Source organism: Rhinolophus sinicus, chromosome 1, assembly GCF_057876585.1.
Source record: "Rhinolophus sinicus isolate RSI-liver-muscle chromosome 1, RSI-T2T, whole genome shotgun sequence".
Classification (NCBI taxonomy): Eukaryota; Metazoa; Chordata; class Mammalia; order Chiroptera; family Rhinolophidae; genus Rhinolophus; species Rhinolophus sinicus.
In genome coordinates, this window is record NC_142501.1 from 115,790,632 (window position 1) to 115,808,719 (window position 18,088).

The following is an 18,088-nucleotide window of genomic DNA, read 5'->3' on the forward strand; positions in this document are numbered from 1 at the left end:
GTGTAAAAGAAAAATAATTGAATTCTAAGCATAAGCAAATCAGTAGCTAAGGTAACACGTCCATGTGAAAGTTGTGAATGACAGTGTGACTGTCAATTACACAAAACAGAGGCTTGGTGGGCAACAGAGGAGAGAAGACCAAGTGGGGTCTGTGAGACCACCACTCCCCTCCAATTAAGGGGGCCAGTTGGCCAATGGCAAGGAAGGGAGAGGGAGATGGCCTGCGTAGAATGGTGTCTAGGTATTTTCAGCTCTGATTGATGACTCTGGCCGAAATTTTATATGCTTCTACTGTGTTTCCCTGAAAATAAGACCAAGCCAGACCATCAGCTCTAATATATCTTTTGGAGCAAAAATTAATATAAGACCCGGTCTTATTTTAATATAAGACCCAGTATAATATAATATAATTAATATAATATAATATAATATAATATAATATAATATAATATAATACCAGGTCTTATATTAATTTTTGTTCCAAAAGACACATTAGACCTGATGGTCCAGCTAGGTCTCATTTTCAAGGAAACATGGTAATAGAGTGTGTATTTTCTTTGATGATACAGTGCTTCATTTCCCAATTTCATGGAGAGAGCTGAAACATATACATTGTAGGCTTGACATCCATTCTAGTAAGTTATTAACATAACAATAACTGTGACAGTTAAGGCACTATGAGAGAAAGGAGCTAGAATAAGGCTGGCTATTGTACAGGGCCTAAAATGTTCCATATCTAGGTGCAACTGTTACTGGTCTAGGGACTGGCTCCCAGCGGTGCAGGTTCAGAAATCTATTTAGCAGACCACTGGGGGTTCAGGCCTGAGAAACCAGTTCACAATAACTGAACCTACAAGAAATTGAAAAATAAATTAGGATGACAATTATTGGGTAATGGAGGTGACTATCTTCCTAGCATCTGAAAACCTTTGATGTCATAACCCAGTACTTCTACTTTTGGGCATCGAGGTGCTGGAACGAATGCCTTAAAAGAAGGTTGCTCGGTGAGCATGGCATTGAACCAGAGGTGGCTAAATGGTATGGGGCTGGCCAAGGTTAAGGACACCTATGGGAAACCTCCCACCCCTGGCCCCTGCTGCCAGCGTGGGAAGGAATGTTTCATGCCAGTGCCCTCTAAGCCAGAGCCTGACCGCAGCAGAGATGGGCACTTGAGCTCAGAGAAGCCAAGATGCAGACTGCACAAAAGGATAAGCAGGACCATCTTGCATCCTTCTCCCCAGAACAGCAAGCAGTGAGGATGAGTTGGCAAAGCTGCAATGTCATGATGTGAGTAGCCCCAGCACACCTTGTGCAAACCAGAAACTCAGTGGTGGAAGCCAGCTGGTGAGGAGAGGAGGGTGAGGCAGATGTGCAGAGAGCAGGGAGCCAGGGAGACTGACAGCGTGGCTGGTGAGGAAGGGCTGTGGTGTGTGGGCACAGGACAGCAGCCTCCATTCCTACCGTTTAACGGGCAGCCTCTCAGTCCAGCTGTTTCCTAAGGGAATTTGAGTGGCATTGTTTCTCCAAGAGAACATTTTACAGAGGTTGGCGTCTGATTCTTAATGCACCATCAGTGACCTGTCATGACTACTACACTCTAATGTCCCCGCCTCACAGTACCGACTGGGCACCAACAAGTCTCCTCTGTGCTTTCCTGTCACCAGCGCACAGATCTTCAAGCCACATTGTGAGGCACAATGCTCTTTTGAGGTGCGATTATTTCAGTGTATCGTTTATCTCACCTGTTTGTGTTGATCCTATTAAGACCAATGACAGTGGCTGATGCTTCCTGATCCTATACACAAACTGGGGTTCTTCACAACTAGCACCTGAACCTCATGTTTCTACTATAAAAACAACACACATTCATTCGAGACGTATTATTTACCCAGCACCCATAACATGCCAGACGATGCTAGGTACCAGTGAACAGATGGTCACTTGCCCTCAAAAGGCTTTGAATGGAGAATAAAGACAAGGGAAATCAAGAGGAGGACAGAGAGAAACTGCTATTATGGAAGGGGGTACGGGACACACAGAGAAGGGGCATCTAACCCACCCCTAGTGGGGTGGTAGTTGGGGAAATCTGTTGGATAAAGTGGTGGCTAAGCTGAAACCCAAGAAAGAGTGGAGGTTAGATGAAGAGAGGGAAAAGAAGGGGGAGAATGTTCCAGATTCAGGGAAAAGCATGTGCAGACCAAGACAGCCCTACAGTTGGCCTGAGGCGGGGTACAGGGAGGAAGAGTCTCAATAGCAGAGATACTCAGGTCTTTACACCGATAAGGAAAGAGAGAAGGAGGTCTTGGGCCTATACGGGGAGGTTAGAATGGAAGCCTCTGTATGAAGCTGAGAACCTGGAAGGGCTGCACTGCAGGGAAAAGGGGAACCACCTACCTGCCAGTACAGGGAGTCTGTCTAGTTTTTGGAGGGAGGAAAAGAAAGTTTCCTTAGAAAATTCAAGTGCTTGGCCTGAATCTCACATAGGAATTTGAAATATTGCCTGCATGAATGAATGTAAGCATTGCTATTGATAACCCTGGACTGCAGACAAAAGGAAATGCAGAGTTACTCAGAAGGGATGCTCCTACATCTGGGGCCCCTCTGGGGCCCCAACAGATTCTCATGGCAAACAAAACAAACAGGCCCACTGCAGATGAGCTCTCATGTGAATATAGTGCAACACACAAGGAAATAGTCCACCATCAGTAAGAGTCAGCTGACCCATGAAAAGCAGAATTAGACCCCCCACTAACTACCGTGTTTCCCCAAAAATAAGACCTAGCTGGATCATCAGCTCTAATGTGTCTTTTGGAGCAAAAATTAAGACCCGGTATTATATTATATTACATTATATTATATCGTACTGTACTAAAGACCTGTCTTTTATTATAGTAAAATAAGACCGGGTCTCATATGAATTTTTGCTCCAAAAGACGCATTAGAGCTGATGTTCGGCTAGGTCTTATTTTTGGGGAAACTGTGTAGGCACTGGAGTAGCAAAGTAATTATGTTTAAAAAGATGAACAATATTAAAGAAGGACTTAAATCATTAAGAAAACAATGAGGCTGATTTTAAACGGAACCAAAATGAACTTAAATTAAGAACATAGTAACTGAAACTTAAAAATTCAAAGGACACATTAATCGATAAATTAATATCACTGAATAGAAAAGGGAGCTAGATCTGAAGTACTCAGAATGTGGCCCTGAGAGCTGCAGAGATGGAAAATATAACAGACAAATGAAGAGATATGAAGGACAGAATGAAAAGATCCCACAAATACTAACAGATGTTTCAGAGGGAGAAAATTGAAAGAATGGAGGAAAGGTAAAAATTTCCTTTCAGTACAGTACATGAAAAATTTCCAGAATTGGTAAGTCATGAACCCTCAGTTTCGAGAAGCACAGCAACTAAGCCGACTAATAAAAATAAAGGTATATTTGGACGTGACATAAAGAAACTGGAGAATGCTAAAGGCAAAGGGACTTTAAAGGCAACAAGAGAAAAGACATCCTCTACAACACAGCAGCAGACTGATGGCAGATTCACAACAGCCACACAATCTAGAAGACAGTGGAATATTTTCAAATTGCTCTGAGAGAAGTTCTCAATCTAGAATAAATTACCCAACTAAACGCCACATCTTTCAATAGTGAGGGTGAAATAAAACAAATTTTAGAACAAAGGTGGAAAGAATGTACCACAGAGACCCTCATTCAAAGAATTACTGAAGGTTGTACTTGAGGAAGAAGAAAACTGAAAGCAGATGAAAGAATTGGGGGTGGGGAAGAAGAAAGGAAGACATGATCTAGAGGACATTAAGAATTATTACAAAGCCAAACTCATGAAAACTGTGTAGTACTGGCTCGGAGGTAGATAAAAGACCAAGTGTCAACAAGTAAAATGGGAGCTCAGTATATGACAGAAGTGAAATGACAATGCATGTAAAAAAAAAAAAAAAAAGAAAAAAAAGAAAAGAAAAAAAAAAGGATGGCGTTAGAATGATTGAGAAAAACAGATTTAATAGAGGAAAACAGATTTAATCTCTCCCTCACGTTTTAAGCAAAAGTAAATTTCAGGTGGATGAGACATAGGAATAGAAAAGAAAACTTTAAACCTTTGTTGGAAAAACAATTAAGAGAGTACCATTATATCATCAGGGTAGGGAGAATTTCTTAAAACAAGCACAAAAAAAGCACGAAGCATAAGATAATCTATCTGATTATCTAATTTTTGGTATGATAAAAGAGATCATAGGCAAAGCTTTCACAAGTTGAAAAATAAGAGAAAATATTTGTAACACATAGAACTGACAAAAGAATTCATGTAAGTCACTAAGAAAACAACAACCTAATGGGAAAATTGGAAAAGGATGGAAATTCACACAGAAAACTAACCAAATTGTAATGAGCATGAAATAACACTTAACCTCATTAATAATCAGGGAACCCAGCACTAAGGTGCCATTTGAGACCAATCAGACTGGCAAACATTAAAGTTTGTTAATACCAGATGTTGCCAAGAGTGCAGAAAAATAAGATTTCTTAAACACTGCTGGTGGATTGATGAATGATATTGGTCAGTTTAGAGAGCCGTTTGGCAATGCTTACTGGAAGTGACCGTACTGTACCCCGTGACTCATTTCACTCCCTGGTGCGTCCCCTAGAGAAACTGTCACTCATGAGCCCAGGAAACATGAAGATGACTGCTGCCATACGTAATTGTGAGAAACCTGTCTCTTCATAGAAGACTGGAGAAAGAAATTGCTTTATTTATATAGTGATTAACAATCAAAATGAATAAATGAGGTAAATCTTGAAAAAAAGATAAAGTTGCAAAAGTACAGCAAGAGGCTGTGTATGTAGATTTGTAAATTCACAAAATAATAGTAAGAGTGGTTTATGGATATACACGTCAGCAGTAAAATAGAAAAAGACAAACGGGAAAGAGTCCCATCAACTTCAGGTTACTCTGGAGCAGGAGGGAGAAAGAGAAAGAGAAAAGGGAATAGGAACATTTCGATTCTTAAAAAAACAATAAGGGAGGGTGGGTAGGAAGTAAATAGAACATCTGTTTTAAATTGCAGTGGTAAGGTGGAGAGAAAATGCATCTTGGAAAATGTCTTCAACACAATATGAAGAGGAATATGCTTATTTCCACTTCTGACCTAAAGACGCGTGTAAAGGGGACAAATGCCATCCTTCAACCAGTCGCTGAACAAATCAAAAAATGTCTCCTAGGATGATACTGTGCAAATGTCAATACTGACCTTATGTCAAGGATACTTTTTACATATCCTCTCTGCTGGGATAAGCACCAAAAGCTTTCTTTAAAAGAGAGCTGAGAGTAACAGGGTGAAGACAGGAGGCGTCACCCTTCAGGTCTCAGCTGAAATGCGACCTTCTGAGGCAAGGCCACCCGGAGCTCGTTAACCAGTGGTTTTTAAATAATTACGTCTAGTGATCATCCTGACTAGAAACTCGGCAAGGGCAGAGACCCCGGCTCTCTCGTTCCTTGCTGGCACATAACGGGCAGCACAGATGTATGGTTTATGAAAGAATACACCTGACACTCTTTTTCTCTGCCCTGTGACTTGACTTGAAAAAATGGGAAGGATTTCTTCAGTACATAGCCATAGGTCTTGAAATAAAGTGAGCCCTGAAAGTCATTTCAGATTTGATGTAACAGTGAGAGTTGGCAGAGTTCATCAACAGATATACCAAAAAATGAAATCTTTAAATTCAAAAAGCAAAGTTAAGGAAATACAGGAATGCACACAATACTGTATTTATTGATGAAATGAGAATATCCTACTGAATTACGTATGCGGGGCAGTCAGCTGGTCAAGCAGAGTAAAAGCTGACCACGATGACCACTGAATACTCTGTCTCTCTGTGCCATTCCCTGTATGGGGCTGCCACTTTCAGTTGGTGGTTGTAATGGAAACCTCCCTAGATAGCCATAAAACTGATTCCCAGGCGTATTTATTTCATTCTATTGGTTTACTTCTGAGAATTTGGATGAAAATGACTGAACCATACAATTTCTGAACTGGAAGAGACTGTCAAATTTAGCCAACCCACACCTTTTATTTTTTTTTAATTTTTTCAAGAGAAGGTAATGTTTCAAGATCTTAAATGGCAGAGTCAGGAGTAACTCCAGACCCACAGTGCTCCTTTCATTATTCCCAAACTGGTGGGCCTTTGAGGTTTGAACAATCTTGTTTAATCACCGTGCTCCCCAAAGATTTGAGGCCAGAGTCATGTGGAGGAAAAGAACAACACCCCTTGTCTTCCTTTGTTCGGTTTTGCTACACTGGCATCTCTGTCTATAAGAAAGTGCCTTTAGTGGTTTCTCAAAATTAAAGTTAATTTTAATCTACTTCGATTTAAGAAAGTCCACAGCAGACCTCATTTATAACACAGCTATTAGGAAAATGATGGATACTTTCCTTTGGCTGGCTGAGTTACAACTTACGTTTGTCTAGCTGTTTGGTAGAGTTCGAGGGAATAAATTATATCTGCTAAATATTAAGATCTGGGCAATAACAAGCTTTGATGTAATGGTGTCTTATTATTTACCCCCCTTTTTTGGGCAAAGAAACATGTTGGAAAATCATAGATTTATAGAAATTCCACTTGGAAGGCATCTTGGAAACAGTACAACTCATTTATTTTACATATCAGGAACTGAGGCTCAAGTGAAATAAAACTGAAAAGACTGGGAATCGTCCGCTCAAATAGTTAGGCAAGTGCCCTGAAACCTCCCGCGCAGTTATGCTCCTCTGAGGCCAAGCACGGTTTTGTGGAGCACGCCTGTGTTTATCTGTTCTTTATATAAACGCATGAGAAAGGACTGCGTTTTTCTTTCAGTTTTTTAAGGTAGCGTTTCTTGGTATATGAACTTTCAAAGTCATTCTGAGGCAGGAGTTTCCCTACTAGCCGGAAATTTGGAAGTACTCCCCACAGTACCAGAATAAGCTATGACATTCAGGAAGTATCCCTCACAGGCACCCAAATTCAGAGATGGCCATGGTTAGAAGAACAAGAGCCCTGAGTTAGGAGATTAGTGGTGGAGATGCGGGGCTCACCTCTGAGGACGGTACATTCGCCCCATCTCTGCCACGACAACCTATACCTGTGGCCCAGCGGACGTCAGGGGGAAGATGCTGGGCGTTAGGACAGGGCTGACGCCTTAGAGGCAGGAGCTGATTTTCTCTCTTTTTTTTAATGGTGGCAATTCCCCTCTAATCGAGATGAGCTCTAGAAAAATTCTCGGTTTTGAGGCTGACAATAACTAAGGTCCCATACGTTTCTTTGACATGCTCTCTCTTTGAGACACCAGTTGCTATGATGATGAATGTTCAAAAAAACAAAAACAAAAACATACGCATGGATAAGAATACCGATGCATTAAGAAATCTTGAGATGGTAAAAACAGAAAAGCAGGCACATTTAGACTGCTGACAGGTCCTGTTCTTGGGTTTATTTAAGTCAAAATCCCACCCTGAAATGATTATCCTCTACCTTTTGAAGGTGATTCCTCTCTGGTATGAATGAAAGCATGCCAAATTACACCTTCTGTGTTGCGTGTTGTATAGACTGCTCTTTGATAATTAACGATCATCCGTGCTTTCACAGCCCCTACTGAATATACGTTGGGTTTTATATTCGGGATCCCCGTGGCGTTTTTGATTGCCAACATCTCTACCATCCTTGAATGCTGTGTTTCACGTCATCTGCCTCCTGGTGGTTGTTTCTTCTCATCTTCAAACTTATATTCTTGAATTTCAGCTGCCTTCTTCCAAATTGTCATCAAGAACTTGTGAGGCTATCTTGTTCTTCATGCCCTATATACGTCCAAGGTACTGGACTTGAGTTTTGTTTCTTAAGAAACCACCTTTTTCAGTAGATAAATTGACTGCCTCATCCCCTCCATCCCTTGTCCCTTCATTCCTATATTTATTGATCGTTAAGTTAGGTGAGTGAATAGGCAAATCAAGGAATAGGCAAATCATATACGGAACATAGACTCTGCCCCAGAAGAGCTTACAGTCTTGTTGGGAAGATAAGACGTCCAAACACAAACTCCTGACCATATGTCCTGATTTGTCCAGGACAGTTCAAAATGACAGTTTTCCTGGTGAAATGATTAACAGCGTCATTTTCACTCTCAAAAGTGTCCCAGTTTGGGAAACAAATGATATAGTCATCCTCCACATAAACCACAAATAACAAAGCAAAGGGTTAAGCTTTATTGCTGGACTATACAAAGGTAACATGCACTGTAGGAATTTAGAGAAAGGGGAAATCAGTGCAGGCTGGAGAAAGTCTCATGGCAGAGGTGACAGGCCTGGGCTGGGCCATAAAGAATGAGTTGGATTTGTTTACAAAGAGAGAAGAGAGGAGAGCGTTGCAGCCCTAGGAACATAGCTGCAAGGAGAGAGACACCAAGTCATGGGAAGTCTGGAAGAGGCCAGAGTTTGGACTTGATTTAATAGGCAAAGAGGAGTTAGGTAGGAAAATACCGCGGAATTTTGTTTTGCAAGTGTTACCTGGCTATTAGTACACAGTATGAACTGGAAGGGCAAAATGAGGGGCAGGGAGGATATTTAGTTTTTTTATGGTGATGGATATAAATAGACTTGTTGTGGTGATCATTTTGCAATATATACAAATATTGAATCACGTTGTACACCTGAAGCTAGTATAATGTTATATATGAATTATGTCTCAAAAACAGTTTTTTTTGTGGAAATTCAAGGGCTGGCTTAGGGTGGTATAAGAGAAGGTGAAAAACAAGGAATGAGGGAGGGAGGGCAGATAGATTTGACAGGGCCGGGTTATTAAGCGGGATTAGGGGCCAAGGGAAAGAAAGGCATTAACGGTGATCCTGAACTTTCCAACTTGCCAAGTAGGAGAATGTTGATGTCTCTGTCAAAAGTACCATGGTTACCAGGGGGTGTTAGCGTTAGAAGCCCCACGCCACCATTCAGGTGGTGCAATGTGTGGGTAAGAGGGACCACACTGGACGCTTTGGAAAAAGGCCAGGACAGGTCTCAAGGCTGGTGATTAAGTTGGACTGTCCTGCATGTCTTAGTTCCCACTGTCCACTACGTCATTTGGCCCTGACTTCTGTCTGCATTTCTAATGAGGATCTGCCCCCACTTAGGTGGGCGTGGCTAAGCTGATCCACAATGGAGTGCGTGTGGGGAGGGATGTGCTTAAAATAACCAATACTGTATTTACTCTGAGATCAAAGGGCAGGGTTGATGAGGGGATGCTAAGGTTCTGAGAAATACCAGGAGTTGGCCATGGAGAGCTGTCAAAATCTAACCAAGAGACAGATGCAAGAAAGAAGAACCCGGAAACACAGGCAATGTTATCAGAAGATTTGACAGGAAGGAGCAGTCAGTGGGAAAACCATGACTAATTCCAAGAGGCAGCATCTCTCCTTGCTAGGTGTTTACAGCAGGACAGATGCAGCCACGCTTGCTCCTCTACAAAGATATCTTAAAGGCAGCCCAAAGCGATGCAGCTTTCAGTTCAATATTAAATGAAGGCCTATGGATTTTTAAGGGGTTTTCTTCATAGGAGCCGACATAGATTTTTCCCTTTTTTGTGGGTTTACCATTAGTCCACAGTACTGCAGTGACCACAAACGTTCCACGATCATTTGCACATGCACCTTTTGGACAGAAATAGAAGCAAATTTCAGTTCTTGAGTCTCTCTGATTTTGTGATGCATTCCTTGTATGAGACAGTTAATTAACTGTTCATGGAACTGAAACACTTGCCACATTACTGGCACCAACCACAGGTCCAGGAGAAAAGCTATGAGGAATGTAATTCAGCCAATCTGGATGTAGTCCATGATTTTGCCTTCCTGCCATGATGAAGGAAATAGGAGAGATGTGGCATCGCTTTACGATGCTGGAGAGCACCCGGCATCAGCCACGCAAGTCAGGGATTCACAGGAAATGGGGACAGGCTGTGCAGAAAACACTGCTTTCTATGTTCAGGGCCACAGCTAGCCCATTTGGTGCCATTGTGCAAATCAGAAAGGTGCTCCTTCCCAGGACATTTTACTTGTCTGTGCCAGAAAACTGTCATACTAAATATACAAATCGGCAATGGCAACAGCGGGAAGGGTGCCTGTAACGTGCAATGCTCAGTCAGGCTGCGGTGGCCCTGTCTCTGTTACAGAAACTGATCTCTTTTGATGGAAGGCTGTTTTTGTCCACGCTGACTGTGGTGTTTAAATGCAGGTTTTGTAAGTCACTAACTGGGAGTTAGAGTTCAATTCTTGCGAGTTAATCCACCACTGGTTCCTGTCCATTACATGATAGGCTGAAGAAAGATCAAGAAAGGCCACAATCTTCTTCTTAACAAACTTCCCCATGTTTCCATTTGCTCCTCAGGTAGCAAGAAGATGGATCTGTAATTTTGAGGAAGATTCCTTTTTGAGCTTAGGGAAGACCAGTGACAAAGCAGGGACAGTCTTTCAACTCACTGTGTCCCCAACCCCAAGGGTCCTGATTCATTAGGTCTGGGATGAGGCCCAGGAAGCTTTGAGAAGCCCGCTCTCGTTGAAAACCCCTAGGGGTAAAGTACACTTGAGTCCATTTCACTGGCTTGTATATTCACGAAGACAAACACTTTAAGGTAATCAGGTTGGTGAGGAATCACGGTCCATCACTTAGAACAGACTTGAAACAGTTCTGGAAGCAAAAGGCTTTCCCCCAGTCTTTTATGTAAGCTTCTTTAAACTTATTCTGTGGTTAGCCTTTTCCATTCTCTTTGTGTTTGATACACGGCTCATCCTTCAGGGTCTAGTTCAGATGTCACCTATTCTACGAGGTCTTCTCTTAGAGGGATCTCTGCGCTTTCCCCCACCATTCAGTAATGGGCACTTGGTGTTTACTTTATTCTACCTGGGAGTATGGTTCTGTGTGATGGCTCACCATTTACATATCTGGACGTCCAGTAGGTTGCACATTCATTAAGGTCGGGGCCAAGCCTTACTCATCTTCGTGTCACCAGTGCCTGACTTGCAGTGCGTGGGGAATAAACGTTAGTGTTGTGAACAGAAATTTCATGCCTGCTGATGGTTTGTAAGTTTGTGAGGTCAACGAAAATACTGTGAATGCTTTGGTGTTCTCATGACTTATACGGTATTGGAAAAGCAGCAAATACCACGTCTTCTGTATCACTAGTGAAGAAAGTTGGCTGAACAAGACCTTCGACTGTGCAATCAGGGAGATTGGCCAAGAGCTTGCCAAGAATGAAGATGACATTTTCTTTAAGGCCATATGGAAAATGACACATTATTTGTTTCGTGACCATCCGTTAGGGTTGTGCTGACGTTACTTTCACCTTGGTGAACTAGGCAGTTATCCAGTCCAGTCCTCGTAAAGCACAGCAGGCATGCCTGAAACCAGGACCCTTGTGTGACATAATAGAAAAAAATCATTTTAAGGCCCAGAGGTTCAAAGGATGAGAGCCGTTGCCACATGCTATGGTCTCATTTGTTCCAGGAGAGAAGTAGGGGCAGCCTTCAGAAAATGGGGTGCGCTTAAGGAACAGCAGAGGGAGGCAAATTCACAGGAGGGCTGTCGTATGCTGCTGGTGTAGATTATGACTCGTTAGAATCAGCTGCTAGCATCAGGAGCTGTGGTGGCACTGCTTCTTAAGGTGACCCGAAAACAGCCTGTGTCAGAGTCACCTGCAGTTGCTGTTCAAAGTCAGATTTCTGGGACTACCCTACACCTATGGAATCAACCTCTGAGGATGGGACCCACAAATCTGAATTGTGAACCAACACTTCAGGTAATTCTGATGCAAAATGGAATATGAGAACTGCCGCGGAAGGGGCTGCACATATAGCGACTGTCATATAGAATGGCCAAGATTCAACATCACCTATCAGTCTATCACTGGGCCACCACCAAACGTGGAAAGATACAAACAACAACAATTACATAATAGTTACGCAGAGCTGAGAGACAAGCTGTGTATCTCATGTCATTATATAGCTGTGCTATATTATTTTGTTATATATTATGCAGCTGTATCCTGTCTTAAGCTGATCTGATATGTAGAAATATGAACAGAGAAGTTGACAGTGATTATTCATCTTCCAAAAGGATTTTTGAATTAAAGCATTCATCAATGGGTTCCAACTGCCAAACATTTAAACTAGACTTTAATTTACATCCTTTGAAAGACTGCTTACATGCAGTGTGACTTCCGAGCTCTTTCTTTGCGGGTCTCTGTCCTGGATGAGTCTCAGAAGTGTCTCCTTCCCTAGGGAAGAGGTCACACCTCCCCGGTGGGATGGGTCCGACTCTTGCTGTCTTCAAGGGAAGACCTGCCCTTGAAGCTAGTAAATAAACTGAGGTATAGCTCTGCTGTACCCCAAAATTCACTCTGAGTATATTTTGCATGCACAACCACTGACTGGTCATTTTAAATAATTAGTAGGACAGCCTTTCTGGTGGAACTTATAAAGAATCCAGAATGCTAAATTTTAAGATAGAACCTTAAAGTTGGGACACCTCTCTCTCTTTCTTTTGAAATACGCCTCATAGAAGGAATGAAGTGTGCTAGATGGTGGCTTAGGAGTCAGAGAAGCCTGGGGTTACATCCTGGCTCTGCCACTTGCTAGCTGTTTAAGTAAGTGTGTTTAATTTCTCATAGCCTCAGTTTCCTTTCCTGTTCAAGGAAAATAAAATCATCAACATTGTCAGAGTATTCAAAGGCAAGCTGAGGTGTCAGCCTTGTTTTTACAGAGAATTCTGAGAAAACCCAGAAGTTACTATCAAGAAATAAATAATAAATCAGATGTAAATTGCATGCCCAAGCATATTAATTTAGGTCTACATAAGATCAAACAGAAAACAGCGATTCACTTTTCTTGATTAAATCGCAAGGAAATGAATGATGATGTGCAATAAAAATGGAAAATGAAGACATTCTAACATGACAAATATAGACCTGCAAGTCTCGGGAGTTGCTGGAATGAAATGAGAGGTTTTGGGGGTCAGTCCAGCAGAGCCTATGATAAGGGGATGTCAAATGTAGTCAGGCTTTTTAATCTCCTAAGAAGCATTATTCAGTTTTTGGCGTCCCACCCACCAAAGAGTGAGGGATCCCAGGGCTGCTCTGATGCCTGGTGTCTACCTTGGCAGGCCACCGCGCTGACTGCTGCTTGGGAAAGCAGCTGCGTGTGCTGCAAGCGTGTGCTGCCTGCAATAAAATTAAGAGCAGCCGACCCGTTCTTTCACTTGACAAGCACGTATAATTTCCTTTGAATGCAAGACGACTAAAGAATCTAATGTAGTTGGATAGTAATAAAAATTTCTCAACTAATCAGTATGAAGCCAAATTCAAAATCATGACCCAGGCCCAGGTTCTAAAACTACAACTGTATTTTCTGAAGAGCCTTCAGAAATCCAAGGATTCTATCAGTATTTAGCTGGCTCTCACTAAGTCAAAGGCGTGGTCTCCCGGTGTGATATCAAGATTCAGATGGCCTTCAGCAGGTGTTGCATGAAGTGAGGAGGGTGCACTCTGCATTCTGGCTGTGAAATCAATTCCGAGTTACACCCCAAATGTTCAACTCTCCTCAGCACCAAGACCTAAGGTCACACGTTGCTTCTTTGAGTTCACACAAAGTGTCCAGGTGTGTTTCTAATTAGGGATCCTTGGGTCATACTTACACATGAATTTTTCATGGATTACCAATAAGTGTCAGCCACCATAAAACAGATGAGACTATGTGAAAAATGTGATCTCTACAAAGAAGCTTATATTTTACGTACAAGACATTGTCATGGGGAACACTAATTCTCGCTACGAAAAGCTTTGTTAATAATTGCACAATACATTCTTTCCTTTTCAGTCCATTTCTGTTCCTATTTATAAGCATTTTACAGGTTTTTATTCACCTTTTCTCCCCCCCATTGTTGTCTTAACCAACCTAATCACTTTGAAACAAAATCCAGACCCCAGTTATTTTTACTTCTAAGATTTTATCTAATCGACCAGTCTTCATATATTCCTAGGTTGTAGAAGTGTTCATATTAATACAGCATTAGTGTACTATCCCACAAAGGACAGAGGACGTATGTGGTAGACAGCAGTAGTAACGCGACTACTTGCCACTACTCTGTAGAAAGAAAACACTTTATCACTTTCCCAGATTGCTCAGATTCAAAAGACCTGGGTTAAGAAAATAAATTTGTTTATCTCTACCAATAGCAAGAAACACTGAATAGAGTTATTCTAAAAGGACTTCAATTAATAACTTCCAAAAATCACTTCACATTGCCCTATGTGGGTCAATAAACAGTGAGTGAAAGTATGACATGCAAAGGAAAAAAGTATTAGAGAATTAAGAGAAGTGTATTCAAATTTATATTCAAATTTGGTTTCTGGGTTGTTGTTTTTTGTTTTTGTTTTTACACTCATTGACATTTTATTAACTGGAAAGAAATTTATAATAATGTTTGATGTTGGTTACTTCAAATTAGTTGTGAGAAGACATGGGGATGGATGTGTTGTACTAGACCTATTAGGTCAACAAGTTAAGGCCAAAGACAAGATGGAAAATAAAAACTTAGGTCTGTTCATTCACCCAACATACATTTATGGAATCCCTACTCTGTGTAAAGCTTTCAGTGAAGTGCGACAGATAATCAAAGATAATTAAGACAAATCTTGTCCTCAAGGTGCTTACAAGAAATTATGAGACTAAATCAGGTAAAAATGTTGACTGATCAGTACGGAGAGAATATTCTTATAAGAAAGACAAACCTGATACCACATTCATACTTGAAATAAAATTGTAGGAAAGTACACAATAATCTCTGAAGACTGAAATTATGGAGGCCTTTCAGCTTTCTATACTTTTTTTTATGGGTTGGAATTTTTACAAGCATGTATTTTTTTTTTTTTTTGGTAATCATGGGAAAAAACAAAATAAAAATATGTCTATGAATAAACAAGGAAACAAGTGAACATATAATATTTGTTGCCTTAGGTTGTTGGTGGCTTATGGGTAGATTTCTGTCTGTTTTACAGTTATTTTGTTGTTTTTAAAAGAATTTTAATGCAGATTTAACTCAACCAAATAAGAAGTATATAGAAAATATAAGTTCTTTGAGTTGAATCATCTGCTTTATTATGTATTGGGAGTAGAAGCCTTACTGCCATATTTATTTCTTGCCAAAGAGTAGGGCTGTGAAGAAAATTAAGGCATCTTCTATATAATACACCTTTTCAAACTATTGTAGGATGTCCAGTCTAGATCGAAAATGGTAGAATAAACCCTTATCAGTCTACTTATAATGACATAGTTCCCTACCATCTATTATTAGGGTAACTTTTCTATTGTTATTAAATTAGGACACGATCTTTTATGGTTCCCCAATTTCCAAACACTTTCATCATCTTAATATACTGTCCTGAAGAAAATTAAAATAAATCCTGGCTACATTTCAGTGTGTTTAAAAGCTTCAGCAATGAAAAGCATCCGCAGCCCTGACCTTCATGTTTCCAGAAGGCCCCAGCCATATTAAATCGAAATGGGAGCCTTCTTCACTTCAGCGAGTCCCAGTTACATCACTGACCATTTTTCAAATTCTGTAATCTTGTTTTTGGTGTCACTTCAGGCTGAATCATTCTTTTCAGAAATGACACCAACTGTGATATCTCTGTAGCTTTTCTTATTTAGTACAACCCAACTGTCACTTTAAGTGAAAAAAATTCCGTTGGAGAATGAAAAATTTTCCGTTAATGAAGGCTTATGTCCTTCTGGCCATGAACAAAGGGTGTCTAGTACTTGCTGGCTCCCTTTAAAAATCGTATTATTTTGTAAAGTTAATTTTGGGTTTCAAAGTATTCTCTAAGCATTATTAAATGCACTTCCTCATTTTGCAGGGGTAGGGAGGGAAGGCTCTCTGCGTCCAGTCTCAGTTCCCAAGCGCAAAATGCGGGAACCAGGCAGCGAGGAGCTTCCAGATTAGTGATTCTAGTGTTAATTGCGGCCTCAATTTCATTGTCATGGTAGTTGTGTTGATATCTGAGAATTCATTTACCGTCTCTTGGAAAATACCATTCATGTACTTCTATTACCTAAAATAACACGTATCAGAATCCTAAGGAAGGACATTTTAAAATGAAGCAATAGGTCCAGGATGTGGAACTGGATATAAACGAACATTGACGCACTCATGCACCTGCATGGCTAAGGCAAGGCAGTGGGATTCAGACACATGTTCCCAGGCGTGGAGGGGGAGGGACCCATGGTCCTCTTTGCATGTAACTGGCACAACTCCGTATCACAAAGCCTGGGGAGCACAGGAGGCCAGGAGTATGTGGGGAGGCGCAGGGTTTGGCTTCCCAGTGGGTTCACTTACATGTCAACATCTTTCGAAGCAATGACCTTCTGACCTTTGGAGAGAACTGTTTTATTTGATTTTCAAAAAAAGTATCATAGCTTTATTCTTATTTACAACTAAAAATTTCAGTCGAAATCATATTTTGACAAGTTCTTAGCTAGAAATTACTGACAGGAAAAATACCTTCATTTTTAAAATCAATTAAAAAAATTCTTTTTGGTTCTGCAGCAGATCAAACTGGCTCTTAATTTATGATTTTAACAAATGAACATCACCTTGAAATACCAAATAGTAGTGGTATTTGGGGTGGTGAATTACAGAGCCCACACCCCGAAGCCATGCCAGTGGGTAAATTGCCAAAGGCCAACAAAACGAGCCTCTACTTGGTTTACTACAATTTCAGCTGCATCTTTACGGAATGAAGCAAAGCTCAGCATAGAAACCATAAAATGAAATGATGCAGACCAACCTTTTATTGCACCCACAATATTTTGGTCTAGTCCTTTCCGGTTGTCATTGAGTCCTCTTTTCCTCTTCCCATTGGGTAAGGAGTTAGCCAAAGTCTTGTCATCAAAAAATGCACACACCAGTTTTCTAAAGAGAAGGCTTCCTGAGCGAGTGTAGTTTGACAATATAGAGTCCAGCTGAGATTTAGGCATAAACACATCAAAGCCTTCAGCAAGTTGCACTTCTGGCTACCAAAAGAACATAAATATTTCATTAAAAGCAAGATTTGAAGCATTTGACTTTGGGCATATGTGCGACAAAAAAACACACATCAGTAGCTACTGCAATATCCACAGCCTGCAAAGCATACAGTCTCAGCTTTGTGTGCCAGGATTCGCAATTTACAAAACCAATTACTGGTTATAATTCACAAAACAAGATGCTCTAATTCTAATGTTAAGTCTTGTCAAACGCAATGGAAAGGAATACACTGAAAAAGCATTCTGTCCTTAGAAACAGTCAAGAGAAAGCTGGATAATCATAAAATCATATAATTTTAGAGCTAGGGGACTTGAGACTTTTGGGTGCAACACCCTCATTTTTTAAGTGGAGGAACTCAGGCCCAAATGACTTAAAAATAATTTAAATGTACTCAGTGCATTACAGTTGACAGATCACTTTCTCCTACATCCAACAATTTAATTTCATGTGCCTAAGGACACAGATATGGGGCTCTCCCATAAGCCCCACGCTCTTTGTACTAGGCTAGTGTTTTAGCTGCAGAACTGTATTTTTTTTCCCTCCAGTGAAAACTTATGTGAACTAATACATAAAATAAATAAAAATGACGAGAAGGGGCCCCAGGCAGTTTAAATCCACCGCTGACCCATACTTAGGGGAGGAATCTAAAGCTATACCCCAGAGCACCACTGGAAGACCAATGCACTAGTCACACCATTTCCCTGTCAGGGATTTCATGTCAGAGATTTGGGATCAGAAGAACTGTAAGGTGATTCTCAACTTGGACTCTACCGTATACGCTCAGACACTGATAATACATTCTCTGTCATCACACCATGGATGTTACAACTCGCCTTTTCATCTTTCCACCCAGCTCACATCATATTCTCTTCAAAGCCTTTCCTAACTCCTTTCTTCCCAAGGAGGCAGCTGTGCGCTCTTTGTTGCTGCTATTTATTTGACATGCTTATATAATTGTATTTACTATACGGTGTTAT

At 40.9% G+C, this 18,088-nt stretch overlaps 1 protein-coding gene across 8 annotated transcripts in view; it reads right to left on the bottom strand.

Annotated features, from left to right (window-relative positions):
- Positions 1-18,088, bottom strand: part of BEND7 (BEN domain containing 7) — an 81,480-nt gene that overhangs the window by 20,244 nt on the left and 43,148 nt on the right. For all 8 annotated transcript variants that reach the window (XM_088788988.1, XM_088788987.1, XM_074324764.2 and 5 more), the window contains exon 6: positions 16,873-17,098. In XM_088788988.1, coding sequence (XP_088645114.1) covers positions 16,873-17,098 — 226 coding nt within the window. The remainder of the gene's footprint in view (positions 1-16,872; positions 17,099-18,088) is intronic.